At 38.0% G+C, this 20,607-nt stretch overlaps 2 protein-coding genes across 2 annotated transcripts in view; one reads left to right on the top strand and one right to left on the bottom strand.

The window, feature by feature from the left end:
* ftr84 (finTRIM family, member 84) overlaps positions 1–8,231 on the top strand; it is a 43,415-nt gene extending 35,184 nt beyond the window's left edge. Inside the window, exons 4-9 of the mRNA XM_081365353.1 lie at positions 3,499–3,624; positions 5,328–5,435; positions 5,604–5,760; positions 6,550–6,603; positions 6,703–6,756; positions 6,880–8,231. Of these exons, the coding sequence (XP_081221479.1) occupies positions 3,499–3,624; positions 5,328–5,435; positions 5,604–5,760; positions 6,550–6,603; positions 6,703–6,756; positions 6,880–7,424 (1,044 nt within the window). The 3' untranslated portion in view covers positions 7,425–8,231. The remainder of the gene's footprint in view (positions 1–3,498; positions 3,625–5,327; positions 5,436–5,603; positions 5,761–6,549; positions 6,604–6,702; positions 6,757–6,879) is intronic.
* On the bottom strand, positions 8,224–13,628 carry nfkbib (nuclear factor of kappa light polypeptide gene enhancer in B-cells inhibitor, beta). Its single transcript, XM_081365354.1, has 6 exons — positions 12,755–13,628; positions 12,546–12,663; positions 10,790–10,994; positions 10,570–10,658; positions 10,234–10,470; positions 8,224–10,151 (listed from the first exon to the last, which is right to left on the bottom strand). Exons 1-6 carry the CDS (start codon positions 13,243–13,245, stop codon positions 10,107–10,109), a joined length of 1,185 nt encoding a protein of 394 aa, XP_081221480.1. The 5' UTR covers positions 13,246–13,628; the 3' UTR covers positions 8,224–10,106.
* Positions 13,629–20,607: the final 6,979 nt, after the last annotated feature.

Genomic DNA, 20,607 nt, shown 5'->3' with positions numbered 1-20,607 from the left:
CTGGGCAGACGTGACGTGAACAGTCTCTGGCTGGGCAGACGTGACCTGAACAGGCTCTGGCTGGGCAGACATGACGTGGACAGTCTCTGGATCGGCAGATGTGACGTGGACAGTTCTGGGAAACTCTAGGATCCTGTATAGTTTTTCGAAGTAATCCAACAGAGTCTCAGCTGCTCTGTCTATCTCAGACTGCACAGGGACCTCCGAGACTGGGACCACTGGAACTGGGATCACCGGAACTGGGACCACCGGAACTGGGACCACCGGAACTGGCATGGAGGAAGTCTTCCTTCTCCTCCTCCGTTTCGGGACCACCGGAACTGGGACCACCGGACTCGGGACCACCGGACTCGGGACCACCGGAACTGGGACCACCGGACTCGGGATCACCGGAACAGTCACGGAGGAGTTCTTCCTTCCTCTCCTCCGTTTCGGGACCAGCGGTGAAGGCTTGCCTTTCTGATGACCATCATCTGCCATGGTCCTCTCCTCCTCCATAGTCCTTTGAGCGCATCTGGCGAAATATTCAAACAAGGAAACTGAAGATCCCTTATCCTCACCAGAAAAAATTTCACTCCGCTGATTCCACATATTTGGCTGGTTCGTTCTGTCACGTAACGGATGAATATGAGACGAGGATTCAAATGCAGAGGAATTTATTGATGACATGCAGACAGGGTAACAAACTCAAAAAAACACAAAGCTCCAGGAAACGCAACAAGGACAACGAACCAGCACAAGACTACAAACACAAGGAGACTAAATAGAGGAACAAACAAAGGAGGGAAACGAGAAAGACAGGTGGGACAAATTAACCAATAATTAGATAACAAGATGGGAGGGGCTAGACAATAGACAGGAGAGCACATGGCACAAAACAACAAACACCCATGTGCAGCACAAGACAGGACAGACATGTGACAGGTATGACATCAAAACCCAGAAGACTAATTCGCCGCTGGTTCCTTCGAGATTTTCCTATGGGGTTTTATAATGTTTTTTTTATTATTATTAGTTACGTGTAAAATGAAGCCTGTGGTAAATATAACTTGACTATAGCCTACCTCGACATTTTGTTCTACAATCAAGCGTAGCATCTGTTCTGTCAGGTCACGTTATTTAAGCTTGCATCAGCTGACTCTCAGCTGATCCACATCTACCTATAGGAATATGATTCCTATCACTGTATACATACACATATAAGCTTCTTCAGTATTTTCAGCAGCTTTTTACCCTCCTCCATCCCCAGCTCCTCCTCTCGTCCAGTCAGGATTTGGTATTCTGATTCCCCTTTGAATCAGACTAAATTCTCGAATTATGTTGTACATTAAAATCTTGAATTAATGATATCTGCAATACTTAATACATTCATATTGGTTCTGTTCTGTTTACCCTAAGGGTGGTTGTTGCTGCTCTCCCTGCTCTTATCCCCAATATTAACCAACTGCAGAACCGCAGAACCATACGTCATAGCAGTGTGAGGATGACAGCGCCAGCCTAACAGTCTGATGCCGGAAGTGGGCGGGGTAAAAGCATCTAAGGGGTGGAGATGGGTAGGTTTAGGGGTGGGTTTAGGGGTCAGGGGGTGGAGATAGGTAGGTTTAGGTATGGTATATGTAAGGTGGATATGTTTAGTATGCGGTTCCGGCATCAGACTGTTAGGCTGGCGCTGTCGTCCTCACACTGCCATGACGTATGGTTCTGCGGTTCTGCAGTCAGACCTATCTCCTTATCCATGCTAGGCTGCATGGATGCACAGTGAGTTCTTGCCCAGAACCATATGTAGCAAATTAGCTCTAAAGAAATATGAATAATTAATCATAACTTGTTAGAATTGATTATGAATATTTGGATCAGTTAATAGAATTAACTTAATGTAGTAAAATTAATATTACAATCAATTAACCTGTTTGTGCTGTGAACAGTGTTAATTGTTTATTAATTCTAAGAAATTTACATTTCCGGGGTATGGGAAATGTCTTTCTTACTGTACAGTATATTCAGAGCCTGTAGTCAAAATCTACATGATTAGGGACTCCAGTATGAGCTTGAGACACGGACAACTTTTTGTGTGATATGAACAAGACTTTATTAACTAGACTAAACACTTAAACTACTCTCTAACATACACATACATACATGCATACAGTTTACCAAGGGAAAGAGAGCTGAAGCTGAAGCAGAATACAGGAAAGCAAGAAGTTATAGCACTGTTTGAAATTCAGCAGATCAACAGCCTTGAGCAAACCATCGGTTCAGTTCTAACACGCCCTTCTTTAAAAAGGGTAAGGATACTTAATGTTTCAAATAATGAGACTAAGTTTGATACTTGTCTCGCATGTCTCTCCCATTTGAATTAAACTTTCCTGATGCAATTTGTTGAGGCTCCAGTTGTTCTTTGCTGATGTTGTCTTGATGAGAGAGAACCAGTGTGAGTCAGAGGATCTTTGGTGAACGGAAAGACAAGGCCGCAGCCTGGCACAAGCTTGAGGGTCCTTAGAAAACTTCTAGTTCAGCATCATCCTCACATCAGGATTTTAGAAAGGGACTAAGAGACTAAGAGGCGTGATCTTGTGATCAGTGATTTTTAAAGCGTGAAGATGTCACATCCTCTGGAGGGTTTTTTTGTTCAAGCAGACCTTTGAACATATAATTTGATTGGGTGTTTAACAAAATAATCTTTATAATACAAGATTTTTATAATACTAATGCATCACAAAGTTAGTACAGTCACAAAATGAAATGTAAATTAACAAATGGAGGACAAAGATTGGAGTTTATAGTGACTAAACATGCTACACATATGATTTTGGTAAACCATAGTATGCAAGTCTGAAACATTAATCCAAAAGAGTTTAAAAGAGAGAATGAATACATAGGCCAAACCACATAAAAGGAAAATCATGAGATGGGGAAAATTAGATACATTTCTCAAGTGGTTATATATTGAATATATAGGATTAAAAGTTTTTTGTTGTTTTTTTCAGCAGAATTAAGTGAGAGAATTTGCACAATTCTCTGCAAATTCCTTTTGGGGCCGTAAAAAGTCTTATCAGTCTTAATGTGATAAGACAGCTTGGGGTGTGAATGAGTGTGTGCAGTGTACGTTGTAGAACAAATGTCAAATTATCGTCAAGTTATGTTTACCACAGGCTTTATTTTAGTCATAAATTGAAAGAAAAAAAAAACATTATAAAACCCCATAGGAAAACCTCGAAGAAGCAGCGGCGAATTAGGCTTCCGGGTTCTGACCTCCAACCTGCACCACTTTATTGTTGAACCAGTGGCTCAAACGACAGAGGTGCAACCATGTTACTGCAGTTTCGGTAATCAGTCGTGACTAGATGGTTAGTATTTCCAACGATGCATCATACTATAGTTGTTAATGAGCAAGTTACATTGTTGTACGTGAAACGCATTCTTTCTTTTTTTTTCACTTAAAAAAAGTGTATAAAATGGCTGTGTGGATTAATGTCATTTTTTGCTCTTTTTCTGCAGGGAAATGCACAGCGGGCACAGACTGACAGTGATAAAATCTTCAGCGAGATGTTACAGGCGGTAGATCGGTGGCATGCTGAGATAAGCCAACTCATACAGGCCAACCTACAGGCCTCCATGGCTCAGGTGCATACACATTACATTCAGATGTGAATGAATTAAAATCAGTGATGCATTCATTTTATCCATTTAAACCCCAGCTGCTTATTGGGGAACTATGGTGAGAAAAAAATCTCACCATAGATTTTTGGAGGGGGGGGGGGGGGACATACAGTCATGGTCAGACATACAGTCATGGTCAGAATTATTGCCACCCTTGGTAAATATGAACAAAGAAGGCTGTGAAAATAAATCTGCATTGTTAATCAAAGAATTCACAAAACAGAACCTTTTTGATAATGGGGGGAAAATGTCTTAATGAAATAAATATGGCACCCTTTTATTCAATACTTTTTGCAACCTCCTTTAGCCAAGATAACATCTCTGAGCCTTCTTAATGTCTGATGAGTTTGGAGAACACCTGACAAGAGGTCTTTCCGTCATACAGAATCTCTCCAGATTCTTTAGATTCCCAGATCCATGTTGGTGCTTCTCTTCAGTTCACCCCACTCATTTTCTATAGGGTTCAGGTCAGGGGACTGGGATGGCCATAGCAGAAGCTTCATTTTGAGCTTAGTGACCCATTTTTGTTTTGATTTTGATGTTTGTTTTGGATCATTGTCCTGATGTGAGATCTGAACAACGCCCATTATAAGATTTCTGGCAGAGGCGGTCAGGTTTTGATTGTTTATCTGTTGGTATTTGATAGAAACTATGATGCCATCTATCTGAACAAAATGTCCAGGACCTCCAGCAAAAAATAGGACCAGAATTTCAAAGATATTTAATCGTGGACATGGGGTAATTTTTATACCTTTTTTGCAGCCAAAAAGCTAATTTTTAGTTTCATCTGACCATAGAATCCAGTCTCTTTTGAAGTTCAAGTCGTGTCTGACGACTGAATATGCTGGAGTTTGTTTTTGGATGAGAGCAGAGAATTTTTCTTGAAACCATTTTTAAAGGACATGTGGTGATGAAGGCGCTGTTTGGTATTTTATTTTATTGTTTCTGTGAGGTTTTCTGACTCCATGACTAATTTCTGCAGTTCTCCAGCTGTGATCCTTGGAGAGTCTTTGGCCACTCGAACTATCCTCCTCGCCGTGAATTAAGACAATATAGACAGTCTTCTTCTAGGAAGATTTATAACGTCTTTAGTTGATTGGAACTTCTTAATTATTGCCCTGATGGTGGAAATGCTTTAGCTATTTCTAACAGCCACTTTCTATTTTGTGAAGCTCAACAATCTTTTGCTGCACATCAGAACTACATATTTTGGTTTTACTAATTGTGATGGATGATTACGGGAATTTTTGTAGTCATACTCATGTGAAACAAGAAGTCATGGCTTGACAATTTCATGTTCCTAGTCACCATGGTGTGCTAAAATCTATAAATAAGAATGGGAATATACTTCAGAGATATTTTACTCATAAGAATTTCAAGGGGTGCCAATAATTCTGGCCAAAACATTTGGAGAAAAACATTTATTTCATAATGTGAAACTTTCACTTGTTTTACTTCAGCGAAAGGTTGATAGATCTATCTGAATGATAGATTAAAAGGATAAACAATGCAGATTTATTTTCACAGCCTTCTTTGATCATATTTACCAAGGGTGCCAATAATTCTGACCATGACTGTAACTGATATGTTTCACACACAATGCTTATAGAGCTGCTACACTTGCTGTTCCCCGCTCTCAGACTGTGATAGCTTTAATGTTCTGACAGGCTCAGGGTTACATAGAGAGACTTGAACAAGAGATCATGGAGCTTCAGAAGAGAGATGCAGAACTACGTCAAATACTTAACACAGAGGACAACATTCACTTCCTACAGGTATAGAACAGCCTCTCACATTTCACTAGTTTTCTTTTTATCATTCTGGATTTCTGTCATTGAGAAGGTTGAAATCTGTGGACTAGCCTGACTGGAAATTTAATATGGACATTCAGGGAAGCTACTTAGCAGCACTGGTTTTGTTAAGTGTCTTCATTATTTGTGCAGAATTTTCCTACACTATCAGTTGCACCGGAGCCCATGGTGCCCAAAGTGCTGATAAACCAAGAGTTTTCCTTCGGTGAGATCACCAAGACCGTCTCTGACATGAAAGAACACCTGGACGACATCTGCAAAAAAGAGCTGGGAAACATCTCCAAACGAGGTTACAATGAAGACTATAACATTTAACCACTGAGAGGCTAAGGAAAAGACATGGGATCTATTTTGATTTATGTAATATGTACATTTAAAAGGCACAAAATAATAGTAACTATTAAGTAGAGATGGAAAGCATTGCTCTGCTTCAGAAATGGAAAGCAAACAAAATATAATCAGCTCTGTATCCCTGTAGTGCCAGAATAAATTATTGATTTAAATGCAAACAATGACACAGCCAGTATACACACTATTGTTCAAATTTTTGGGGTTGGTAAGATCATTTTTAAATTCCTATGCTCGCAAAGCCTGCATTTTTTAAAATAAAAAATACTGTAAAAACAGTAATATTGTTATATTATAACATTTCAAATAACTGTTTTCTATTTCAATCGGCGAAAACTAGTGCTGACAGACACAAAACGGAGTAACATACTAATCCGACAAAACCCCACAAACGTATCTGTTGCCTTTGGTCGGCGTCTGTCGGTGCAGTGTGAAATTGAATTCATTCTCCTTCAGAAATCATTCTAATGTGCTGATTTGGTGCTCAAGAAACAGTTGTAAATTTGTTTGATGAATAGAAAGTCTAAAAGAACAGCATTTATTTGAAATATAAATCTTTTGTAACATTATAAATGTCTTTACTCTCACTTTTGATCAATTTAATGCATCCTTATAAAATATACAATATTAATAAAATATGATTTAAAAAAGAATCGACTCTACTTTTGATCGTAGTGTACAAAATGCTATATTTTATCTACTATTAATTTTTGCATGATACATTTTTCAGTGAGTGACACTTCAGTCTATATCCTTATTCCGAGGTCTGGAGGACGTTTGAATGGTAAGAGGTTCTACATTTCTGTTTATTTAGAATGAAGTATGTTACAGCACAACTCTGCTCATTTATGTGCCTCAGCTTAGCTTTATACTATATTTTCAGCTCCGATAAGAACTGACTTCCCAGAGCCTAAATCAAGACTGGATTTCCTCAGATGTGAGTGTATAGACAATTAACATGAATTAATCTCGTCACTATACAGATGATAACATTTTCTAAATGTTCTTCTTTCTTCTAAATGCTGAAGGAGTCTATTTTTTCTACAATATTATTTCACAGATTCTTGTAAACTTACATTTGATCTCAACACCGCCTATAAAGAACTAGTCCTTTCAGACGGGAATCGTCGGGTGATCCGTAAGCGAACAACCCAGTTCTACCCAGATCACCCGGATCGGTTCGATGGGTTTTGCCAGATCCTGTGCAAGGAGCCGCTCAGTGGATTACGGCATTACTGGGAGGCAGAGTGGAACGGTGAATTTTCCATTGGAGTTGCCTTTAAGAGCATCAGCCGTAAAGGTAAGAACTCGAACAGCCTTTTGGGATACAATGATAAATCCTGGAGTCTCCTGTGCTCAGACTCTGGATACTCCGCCTGGCACAATAAGATGGATAAAGATCTGCCGGGAGCAGCTCGTGCCACGCGGATCGGTGTGTACCTGGATTACGCTGGAGGATCTGTATCCTTTTACACTGTGTCTGAGACAGTGGAGCTCATCCACAGATTTCAGGCCAAGTTCTCTGAACCGCTGTATGCTGGGTTTGGTGTTGGATCATCTGTAACTCTGTGCATGCTGGAGAAGAACTGCCGAACATACCACTAGGGTTCTGAGCTTAACTTTGACCCTGAGCTCTTAATTGATTTATCAAACAGAATCTTGAAAAGGTGAACATTGAAATTCAATAAAAGGCTCATTTAAAAAATGTTAAACTGTGAATCTCTTGAAGATGTTTTCTGTTCACATTTTACATTTTAAGAAAAAAGGATTATTGTTTTGCATAATGTAAAAGTCTACTATTAGGATCCTATACATTGTGACATTATTTTCAGGAGAATTGTATCCTCCAATTCTTATTACTCTAATGGCAAATAATAATTCTTATATTTTAAAAAAAGGATGATTTTTTTTAATGCGATTCTAAAACTTTACTTTTAACTTCAAGTTAATAATGAACACTTCTGTTCCTCACAGCCTCGTTTTCATTTCTGTAAAAAATATGGCACTGCCTTGACTAAAGGTCTATTACAGTAATGAGAATCATACTTTTATTTATTTTTTAAACATTAACAGATATGAGGGGGTAAAATGTGTTTTTTGTTTTTTCCTTTGGTTTTTGGTTGAGTGGCAGTAAATATTACCAAAACATTTTAATAAAAAAATAAAATTCTAAGTTACTTCTCAAAAAGGGCAAGTGTGTATAAAAAATGAGAGCGGACATGTTTAAAAATAACAAAGCCGGCTAATCCAGTCAGGATGATTTCTTTTGAATGAAGTGTCATTTCAAAACCTGCAGCCATTCACACATAATATGCATTCTGCAATCTTTGGATTCAGATGCGGCTACATCAAGAGAAAAGTGTGTATTTAAGTGATTATGTGAACGAGACAAATAAAACAAGTCTTATTATCATTATTGTTTATTGTCCATTTGAATGGTTTCTAAGAGCTTTTCAGTCATTTCACCCATCACCAAGTAAACAGAAATATGTACAGATGAGAGGACAAATCCATCCCTCTGCAGTATGTTTGTTTATACATGGATTAGAAACATTCAAATGCAAATCCAGATTCCCTTAAAATCAACCGTACCTCTCAATTTTTAAGACATGGCTAGTACACTTGTTTAATTAATCCCTAAATGTTACCCCCTCCTCTCTATTTTTACATCTAGAATGGCATATTCTCAATGAATGAATAATCATTAACCTTGTAATTTAAAACAGCTCAACATTATACAGTCAACTCACAGAGGACAAGTACCAGTTGACCAGGAGCCCTGATTTCCAAAGGAGTGTCTGTATTACCAACAGAGGGCACCAATCATTGAGAAATTTTTCAGGCTAACCCTAACAAACAGAAAATCTGAGATAGGCCTACAAACAGGTGACTGTAAATGTCCACAACCATAATGCCCCAATAGCACGTGTGAGTGAATAGATCATTCTCCACTTTTGTAACAATTGAAAACAAAACAGTCTGTCAGACATATATTTTTTATATTATACTGTATTTATATTATATTTAAAATATATTTTAAGATGCTTTAATAAGACAAAAAAGTAATTGTGCTGTCATGCGTTTAATATAATTTGGAATGTTTGTTGATGCTTCACAATTCAAATAATATGATAGTGTAACTGTAAGCGTTTACTTGAGTATGAACATCCTTAGATCAAGAATTTAGCTCTAATTCTATTTCTGTGCATTCAATCCAAAGTTTTGAATTTGTTGCCATTTGTATTGTAGAATTCTGTAACGTCTGTCATTTGTATCCATTTAGTTTATCCTCTTTATCTGACCTACTATCCATCTCTGAATTCAGATATCCACCTCTTGTCTCCTATTTCAACCCTAACACCCATTATATGTGAAGAAAGAAGAAAACAAACATCCACTCTAAGCACACAAAACAATTGGGGCAGTGACATTCCACTCAAAAAAACACAGCCAATAGTTGGTTTAACAGTAATAGTAAGTAAACCAGTTTATTAAAACCCATTCATTTTCTCTTCAAGATCTTCGCAGCTAAATATGGCTAATAATTTAGTTTTAAAAATAAAGAAAGCAAGCCACTATTGTCATGTTGTGGACATAATGAATCTACCCACTAGTGGCAGTCTCACAGCCATGCTGCTTGCGTGGCACGCAACCTAAGGTGTCTGATATCATCCAGGGAATTTGGTTCTTAAAGCGATAGTTCACCCTAAAATTACACCATTTACTCATCCTCATGTCGTTCCAAACCTGTATGACTTTATTTCTTCTGTGGAACACAAAAGAAGATATTTTACCTAAAGATTTGATAGATATGTTGTCCAAACAACATTGGGCTCCATTGTCATTTTCTGTGTGCACAAAAACCCACATTTGTCAAACTATCTTCCCCAGAAGAGATAAACTCATACAGGTTTGAATGAAACATCATGAGGATGAGTAAATGATAACAGAATATTCATCTTTAGGTAAAATACCATTTTAGGCCACACACAAGATGAGCCAGTGAGAGGTTTTACTAAATAAAAAGCTGCCTCCATTGTTATAGCTTTGAAAAGGCTTTGCGTGATGTCAGGCTTAAATAACTAAGGTCCTCCATGACTAACATACATAATCTAGCTATGTATTCCATTGAACCAGAAGCAGCATACTGACATCATACTGTACCTTAAAACAAAATATACACACAGACACACATAATAGCCTCCACCAAATACACTCAGATGCCACAATTGTTCAGCTGGATTTCAAAGGGTCTAATGGCAGAGTAGTGTCCATGTTTTTTTACAGCTACAGCACTCGCTGTCCATTAATGATGACATCATCAAACTCCTCCTGTGACAGATAGAGAAATGGTAAGTACAGAAACATACTTTTAAGCATTCTGTTAGTAAATGTGTGTGGATTTGGCTCTAACCTCTTCACTCTCTCTGTACTCCTCCTCTTCCTCATCGCCCTGTATGTATGTGGCCCCATGGGCACTAAGTAGGGCCTGCACTTCTTTGTTGGGTCTGTAAAGGGCACAGTAGTACGGGGTGTGGCCTGCATACGAGCGCTGATTCACCGATGCGCCGGCGCTCAATAGCAAATCCACTACCGCTGACCTTTGACCTTCCACTGCCCAGTGCAATGGAGACCGACCTGACCCCAAATCCTACAAAGCCAGAGTTAATGATTGAACACCAAAATATACTCGAAAAGAACATTAATATGATCTTTTATTAAATATATTTTTTTATTTATAATTTCTTACTCGTTGATTGGCATCTGCTCCTGCCTCCAGCAGCATTTTGATGATGTCACAATTGCCCCTATGTACAGCCAGGTGCAGTGCACTCACACCTTAAAGAGACAGATGGACAGAGAAAGGTATAGTATGGATGGAAAAGACAGAGATGTATACTGATAAAATAAATTAAATAATTAAATATTAAATCAGAGTGAAAATGTGTTTGCTTGAGTTTGTAGTGTACCTGAATAATTGGTGATGCTGAGGTGCTCTGGTGGGGTACGTGGGCAGCTGGTGAGCTCTCTCACACACTCTGTGCGAAGCTCTCGGACAGCCAAGTGTAAAGGTGTGTTGCCGCCCCTCTCTTGGATCTCCGCACTGGCTCCACTCCACAACAGTGCCCGAACACACTCGCTCCGGTCCACTATGACTGCTAAATGTAGAGCGGTCTGAGCGAAGAGGGTGGAAAAATTACATTGGTTGCACATCAGTGTTATAATGTACACTTAAGGCCAATGTATACTTCACTTTTTACATGTGCGCAAGGGTCAGCGTACAGTGCGCGTGACAAAAGAGTACCACTTTTGTAAGCGAAAGCACTTTGGATAGGTAAAGGATTGGAAGCGAAAGGAGTACCGCTTTTGTGTAAGAAAACGAAGTGTACTTTCTGCTTCACAATAAGCAAAGTCTCTTTCAAGGAATGTCTGTTCACTCAGCAACCATATTTGCAACGGGTTTACGTTTCAGAACACTGAGTGTTTCTATAGCAATCGGAGCTTCTAACGGCAGCTGCAGTGACACGCTGACTTTACCAATCAGAGATTAGCCTAGCTCTTTTATTTAGAAAGCGGGACTTATTCCGCCAAATTGCGCGTTGTCATTCTATATATAAAGTCTTTGCTATAAATAGTCTCAGCCTCAGACGTCACGCCCAGGGACCATTTGCCGAACATCTGATGCATAAAGCACACAAAATTGGAAACACTTAAGGAGTTTCAAAGTCGTCATCTGATTGGTTGAGTTCCGGGAGAAGTGTGTGTTGCGTTCTTTATCGATCCGTCAGGAAACAAAGCCGTTGACACCAAACCCCTTCATAGAAGAAGAAAGTTGTCATTTTTACAACTGTGACAATCAACGCTTATCAGGATCAACTAAACGCTGGATTTTCAAAAGTATTGAAGTATGTCAAATATGTCCAAGAGTTTTACACGCCGGTCTGTTATTGTAGGGACATCAATGTTATATTTTCACTTCTCTAAACAGAACGCTGAGCAAAACTAACAGATTAGTTGTTTTACATGTCAGTCAGACGTCCCCATGGGCAATGAAAGCAGCGATGGAGTCCAGATGAAGGTCTGGCTATGCGAGACTATAGGACCTTTTAAAAAAAAAAAAAAAAAGTTCAGTTGTGGTTTGCATTATTTCCAGAGAACAATCATGTTGTTTGGCTTGCTAGTGCTTGGTTTTCCAATAGGTGCATATGGATGAGAAAAATGTAGTTGTATGTGAGAGAATTTTCTTTTCTTATTGTGACACATATCTGAGGCTTCACGAAAATGGGAAAAAATGTAGGGCGGAACTTTATTTTGTCCATCGAGAATTGATTGGATCGTTGTCATTTGCTAATTGCTGCGATCTGGTGACGTGAGTGCCAGGTTGCTGAAAGGAAGGGATTATTGTCCTGCCCTCATAGCATCACAGCAAAAATGATTGTGACGAGGCGAGGAAGTTAATGTTTTCTATTAAAAAATGACTAAGATTAAAAAAAAAACGGTGTATGGACAAATAATTTATATTCCATAAAAAATAAGAATGGTTAAGTATGATTTAATGGTGACTTTGACAGCAAAATGCAATTTATCCTAATTTAATATGTAATATTTTATGAAACAATAAATCAGATCATTGGAAGTAAAGCAATTCTTCTTGATCCATAGGTGCTGCCCTGTCAGATCAAGTTACTTGTTTCTTTAGATCTGGCAACACCGTTGTGCGTTTACCTGGCCCAGGTCATTTTGGATGTTTAGGTAAGGAGTCCAGGTCTTGTCCACCACAATTTCTTCAAGCAGGCACTGAACAACACCCCACTGCTCATGAATCAGCGCCAAATGAAGTACCCTGAGAGACAAAAAAAGATAATATACAGTCTAAATCCAATGGCCTTCCAAACAGACAAATGTACAGGCACCGGAAAACAACAAAGACTTACGTGTCACCGTCCTCTGACAGAAAGTTGAGCGTGTTGAAGAGTTCTTCTCTCCGCTGCCGACCCTCCTCAGTGTCCGAGACCGCCAGTCTGTCTGTACCTGCGGGCTCGCTTAGGATCATGGTGCCGATCCCGTCGGAGAGACACCCCACCACCGCATCCTCATTAATCGAGTCCCCGATGGCAGAATCGAGCCTCTCTCCGCCACCAATCGACACGCAGTCCATGGTGCCCCTGTTGTCGGACTCGTCCGAAGGTGGGATGTCAGGTATGTCAGACATAGATCGATCAGGTGCCCAAATCTGCTCGGCCTCTGTGTAAGTGCCGTAGGGACCCTCAAAACCGAGTCCGACCCCGCTTAAGGAGTCTAACCCGCTGTCACACCAGTCATCCGGGACAGCGTCCACGGCTCCCCGTTTCTCCATAGTGTAGCTCTGTCCAGGCCGTGCATTCTGTCTTCGGGATTCACCGTGAATATCTTGCGTCCCCTCCATTTAAATATCAATCATCCGTTTAAATGATGTCAGCGGTAATAAGAGAAACTGCTTTTCTTGACCAACAGCTAACGTATCTGCTTGCGCCGTTTTCGCTTCTATCCAGATGGATTGTTTTTAGGGGAACAAGATGAGCTCTTTCTGGACAAATTCCCAAACAACAGCGGCAAGCGCTGTCGCACGAGCCTCAGATTCCCTCCATGTCCGGAGCATTATAAAACTATAGATTGCTCACCTTGTGAGCGGCTTACTGTTGCCCAATTTGTCCAGAAAAGGCCGTGTGTCTGCGTAGGTGTTTTCCTGGGGAATTCCCAAAGCCTCTCTCGTAATCAGACACCGTGGGGAAGTGCGCATGCGTAGGGCTCAAGGCGCGCATGCGTAGCACACCAAATTAGCTGTCAGTTACATTAGTTTCTTTGGGAGTGTCACCGCGTTGTGTTTGTTGGGGGAATTTCAAGTGGTTATTAACTTGAACTGTAAATAAACCAAAGCAAAGAAACGGCGTGGCCATTTGATCCGTCTTTTAATTGTTTGTTTTGTTTTGCAATTTAATATGCGGCTTGGGTGTGTTAGATTAATAATATCCTATAACATACTACATAGCCTAGGCCTACACAGACTACAATAGGAAGAGCAGGAAATTAGATACGCTATTTGTCTCAAACATGTATCTTCCCATTTTCGTCTGCTACAAAATTACAGTAGTTTACAGTAGTAAACTGTGTTAAGTAGTGCCAAGTATAAAGAGTGTTAGTTGTTACAAACCACTGCACTACCATGGTGAGTTGTAACACGGACATAAAGGTTATTGAAATCATATCACCACCCCACATTTTAAGCACTTAAATAAAAATTGTAAACAGCCTATATGTAGCACTATAATTAAAAAAAAAAATGGGAATATGGCCTAATATATGGGTCAGTGACATTACGTGCATATTTTTGTGTCCAAGTGCATTATTTCCTTTTAAAATACTTTGATAAATTCTATATATAATTCTATAAATGACTATGGCATCATTTTAGGGTTGAAAACTTTCATATAAACAAATTATAGTTTTAAAGATGTTGAGATAGGCTACTTAAAAAACCTTTGTATATATATTCTCAAATGTCAGTGTGGCACAACTGCAAACATGCCTTTGTTTACTATGAATTGATAGGCTAATGACGGATAGGTGGATGCATCATCCAGAGGACCTAAACTGATCCTTGTGGCAGAGTGAAAAGGTTTGTAGATATCTCTCAAACACTGCTAATTTCAAGAATGGTTAAAGTTGGTACACTTTCCATGTCAGGTGGTACAACTACAGTACATCTATTGTATAGCTTAAAAACAGTAAAAAAAATAATTTAAACACTTTGAAATGTTATTCAACAACTGAAACTTGTTTAAACACATTGTTCATGACTTTAATATCTATTTTATATTAATATTTTTATATTTATATTAATAGGCCTATTTATTTATTTGTTTATATATTAACAATTTTCATGGTCTATTCAGACATGTTTAGATAAGATAAGCTTTTTATGTTGTAAATCATTTATATTTATATTATATTTATATTTTACACAGGGTCTTAAAACCTCTGCTGTCATCTTAGAAGAATGGTGGTCATATCGTGATTTCATCACTGTAGCTAACTTCTAATTAGTTAAACTGATGGTGTTACAACTCCAACACCAACTACAACACTGCCTCCACTATCAAGATTTACCTTTTTCAATTTCCTCTACTTGTCTTTTACTTGAAAGCAATAAAAAACTCACAGGGCAGGGAGTGGTATTTTAAACATATCAGACACCAGGTGGCAGTGTATCTGTTAATTTCATATTTGTGCCGCTCTCTCTGGTAAACAAAAGAATTAATCCTCACCAATGTCAGGATGATGTCATTGTTCACGTTTTTTTATGCTCTATTTTGTATTTATTAAGGAAAAATCTACAATAAAATATCTAAATCACAGTACTATTTTATGTTTTTATATGTTTTATTTTATGTTTTGATTTAATGTTTAAACATTATCTGCTTCTTAAAAATATAGCCTATATATATATATATATATATACTTGATCACTTTGAAACATATATATATATATATATATATATATATATATATATATATATATATATATATATATATATATATATATATATATATATATATATATATATTTTTTTTTTTTTTTTTTTAAGAAGCAGATAATGTTTAATGTGTAACAGTGTGACTGTTTGAAAGTGTGCAGGTTCCACACCAGAAACTGCAAAATAAAATAGTAATATGGTTCAAGGCAAGGACACTTTTTTTTTGCCCATGTTAACATGTCTTAATCATAAGTGCCACTGTAGATTGAGGGAAGGATGATTCAGAGTGACTATGAAGCTAAATGGAGAGAGTGATGAAAGAAAGAGTCATTGGATATAATAAAAGGTGTTTTGAAGGTCTCTCTCTCTCTCTCTCTCTCTCTCTCTCTCTCTCTCTCTCTCTCTCTCTCTCTCTCTCTCTCTCTCTCTCTCTCTCTCTCTCTCTGTGTGTGTGTGTGTGTGTAGGTTCTGTGTACATTGTGAGGGATAAATGTCCCCGCAAAAATAGTAAAACCTAAAATCACTTGCATTGAGAGTATAGACAATGGTCTCCACTATGCAAATGGCTTAATAAACACAGTAAATAGTGATTAATAAAAAAAAATGCAGAAGGTTTCTGTGAGGTTTAAGGGCAGGATTAGGGAATATAAAATATCATTAGCTCAGTATAAAAGCAATAGAAGTCAGTAGAAACTCCCATGAAAGAAAAACAGGCGTGTGCATGGGCATGCAAGAATCCTAAAAGTGCTGGGCTGAATGGGATTTTGATGGAATTTGAAGGGATTGCTGACAGAGTTTAAGCCCCCATCTCTCTCTCTCTCTCTCTCTCTCTCTCTCTCTCTCTCTCTCTCTCTCTCTCTCTCTCTCTCTCTCTCTCTCTCTCTCTCTGGCTCTGTGTATCTGCATTGCAGTTTTTTCAGCAGGACAGACTCTATATGCTTCTGATAAGAAACCCACTCCCATACCCATTAATCTCCTTCAAGACGAGAGAGAGTATATGATAAAAAGTAGAGACGGAGAGGCATGATAGGCATGTTTTTGCTTTGACTTATTATAACTTGTTCCCCCTGCACCTCGCTGTGCTCTACTGCTCTGTCAATCGCTCATTGCCTGTGGTCTCCTATACCGCACCGTAAGCTGTGCTTTGCTCTGTTTACTGTGACGTCCTTTGTGCTGTGGTCTGTACTGTGATGGATGTTTGCAGTCTCTGTCAAGAGCAATTAGGAAATAAGATTAGCCCTGCAATTAATTTATGTGGCCTTACAGAGAGCACATATTGATCTCTGTGTCCTGAGAGAAGTGTAACTGATATAATATAAAATTATATTATAATACAAGATAATTATTTACAGAATATATAAATTATATTATACTTATACATTTTAATCTTTCATGTGTTACGTGTGTGTATATATATATATATATATATATATATATTATGATTATATATTATAAAGGGTTTAAGTTCAGATTGTTCACTTATATTAAAAGTAGTTAATAAATTATAAATAAAAACATCTGATAAACAAAATATAGGCCTGGCTTTCAAATACTGTAATATACTTGCAATAATATATTTTATCCCTAGATAAATTATATATATATATATATATATATATATATGCATCAGTATTAGTACAGGCCTTCATACATTGTAAAAAAAAAACTAATTTTCAATTAAAACAAATATTTAAAATACTGTTTTGTTTCCACATTAATTTGGATATTCAGTGTGGAAATATATTTATGATTACAAATTGTAATGTTAAGTGCAATTAATTGCAATTAATTACAGAAAACAGTTAAATTAATTCATGCTTTTTTTCGATCAACAGCCCTTACAATGAAAGAAAATCTACATATTATCTCTGTGTATATGTATATTGAATGGGTGTTGCTCAGTATTAAGCGTTTTAAAGTTTATCTCACACATCTTTCATTCTTAGCCTGCCTGTTCTGGCCATTCAAAAATGTGTGTTTGTGTAGATGGAAAAAAAAACTGTGTAAAACCAGGATGCAGAACTCATTGATTGTGAATGTCTGATTTGTGTGTGAGTGAGAGATGAGTTAAGTAGAGAGAGAGATGGGACAGTTCAGGTATTATCCTGTGCTGTTCAAATTTGCTCAGGATGACCATGCCGATTATTAAAATGGAAGCGAGGCTCTGAAGGAGAATCCCTCATGGGTGGGGTTGAGCTTTGATGGGGGGCTGATGGTGAATGCTGAGCTGCAGACCAGATCTGCTGCCACTGCACTTTTCTCTGGTCATTCCTCAAGACACACACTCACTCACACACACACACACACACACCCACCCACTGCTTTACACCCAGACTATAAGAGGCTCCTAATCTCAGTAAAACGCTCAGTAATGTATTAACTCTGAACCAGCACTGCAGAGTGCTGCACTGCGCTACATCAACATTCCCACATACGTGTAAGAACAACTTGTAAAAAAATAAAATAAAAAATAAACATCCCAGCCCTGTAACTAAAGGGAATTATATCTAGACTGCACTAAAGGACCCCTTGCCTGGAGTGAAGTTTTATGGTATTTAAAAAGAATATTTTAAACAGCTTGGTTTGTTAACACTATAAAAAGCCTCTGGACTTGGAACGATGTGCTAGCTTGTGAATGTTGAGTAGAGAAAAGATATGTAGAGCTCAGCCCACAGAGTCCATCACAACACTGCAGAGGAGACCCGACAAGTTCATTTTGATAAACACCCTCTATTCAGGAAAACAGCAATCGTTGTTTTATCATCCAGGTGTGTGTACGATCAAATACTCATCACGTATGTTGCTTTCCAGTCGAATATTATTTTGTACAAAAGCTGCATTAGCTGCTTTATATGGTTAATGTTTAGTGAACGTGCAAAGCTCATAATAATCCGTATGAGATAAGGTGAGCTGTATCTGCATTATGTAACTCTATTCCAGCTGCTGTTATACCTGACTGCTCCCATTCTCTTATTCACAAAGACGTCGCCATCTTGAGCTCTCTCTGTTTCTTCCTTGGTTTGCTTTCTTAAGTATACACACTATTTGTTAGTGGGGATGTTCTATTGACTTCAGTTGTTTTGATACTGAGCCAGTGATATTTGCTCCATACTAGGGGTGTGCGATATTGACAAAGATTTAGATCTTGACATTTTCTTTGTTGATAATGATTATGATATTTTGCTTAGTGTGTTTTTGTGCTGGTACCTTGGATGATTTTGACTGGTCGTGGACAGCAAAGACTGAAACTTTTCATATTCTTCATTTTCTGCGCTGTGGTCAGTTCACAGCAGTGACAGAAAATAACTTTTCCATTATGGACCGATATTTACTGCCTTAAATTGATTTTCAGGGCCATTTTTACCTTTTATATGTGCTTTTCTTTCTAACCTTATTAAATACGTTAACTCGTGTTTGTAATTGTAATTGTAACTCACAACATAACATAACACATAACACAACATAGTACATAACACACACCCCTATTCCCTACTTGTGAACCACATAAGCTCACACAAATCTTTGTAAAATGTATTAATTTGATCTATTCCATACCCAGCATTTGCATTTGTTAAATTTTGGCTCCTCTTTTATTTTCTACCCCTGGAACCTTAAAGGGATACTCCACTTTAAAATGAAAATTCTGTCATCATATACTCACCCTCATGTTATTTCAAACCTGTATGAATTTCTTTCTTCTGCTGAACAGAAAGGAAGATATTTAGAAGAATGTCAGTAACCAGACAGTTTCTGGTCTCATTGACTTCCATAGTAGGAAAAATTATATACTATGGAAGGCAATGAGACCAGAAACTGTCTGGTTACTGACATTCTTCTAAATATCTTCCTTTCTGTTCAGCAGAAGAAAGAAATTCATAAAGGATTGAAACAACATGAGGGTGAGTATATGATGACAGAATTTTCATTTTAAAGTGGAATATCCCTTTAATGAGACTTTAATTTATCTTAATGTTCATTAAAACAGTTGGTATCACTTTATTTCTATAGTCCACTGTAGACATTCTACTGACAAAAAGCAACTACATGTCAATTGGAGTATTAGTAGACTGTCTGCCTAATATCTACTTAGCAACTACAGCTCAACTTATTCTACTAACCCTAACAGAAGAGTCTACTAAAGCTCTAATGAGAGTAGTAGTTGACAAAGTTGTAAATGAATGAGAGTTAGTTGACATGTAATTGCGCAAAGTTGATACTAGAATGTCTAAAGTGACTATATCAAAATAAAGTTTAACCAAATAGTTGATTTAAATCATTAGAAATATCATGAAACGTATATATGCAGTGTACTATATATCTTCTCCACTAACCAACTGCAGTAATTTTATGCTAACCTTTATGGACCCTTTAGTCCTCAATAGAAGCTAAATGATAAAAAATAAACACATTACTCTCTTTCTGACAGGGTGATTATAACTAAGGTCCCCTGAGATTAGAAGTGACCTAATTAAGACTGATAATGAGCTAAACATGACTAGTATCCACTGGACATGATTAGTCCACTCTTCAAAAACGTACCAATCACATCACTGCTCACAAATCTCGTGTTAGAAACACTCCTCGTGTTACCTTGCAGTGACCTTGCTCGGTTTATGTTTGTTTGCAGTTGCACCTGCCAATAGGGCATCTTGATGGCCTGTCCATGTGCAGGTTATTCGGCACCATTGATAAATCAATCTAGCACTGAACAGCTAAGCCACTCTAGTCACCTTATTTTCCCATAAGAGCAGGGGCCACATTTTAGGCTTGAATGTCCAAGGCTCCAGTTATTTTAGCCCTACAAATATGGTATGTTATGCTGCTTGATGGTACAAACTGGTATTATTTTGATTTATTATCATAATCATAAACACACTGGTATGTAGCACAAATAGTTTTACCACTCACTGCACTTTGTAGTTATTTACATAGTGGCTAATGAATCAGTCTCGATGGGCCTCATCACTTATTTAATCCCAAATTAGGCTTTCATTGCATACTATAACTTCTAGATGATAAAGACTTTCATTTTGATTTAATGGGGTTTTGAAATGAATATATATGTGGTGTTTGCGCATGTGTGTGTTGTTGATGGATGTATATGGTAGTCTTCGCCTCAAGATCCCTTTCTTAATGTCAGGCATCTTTACTGTCTCTATCTATCATCTCTCTCTAAGTCAATCTCTCTCCAGCTCTCTCTTTATCATTCACATGAGTCATGTAAGGAGCGCAACGTCTGGTTCTGCTGCTCAAGTACAGCTGGGCTGAGACTC

This window comes from Scardinius erythrophthalmus (genome assembly GCF_964197995.2).
Source record: "Scardinius erythrophthalmus genome assembly, chromosome: 5".
NCBI classification, from domain to species: domain Eukaryota; kingdom Metazoa; phylum Chordata; class Actinopteri; order Cypriniformes; family Leuciscidae; genus Scardinius; species Scardinius erythrophthalmus.
The sequence above is the reverse complement of the archived record's forward strand: the minus strand, read 5'-3'. Positions and strand labels throughout refer to the sequence as shown.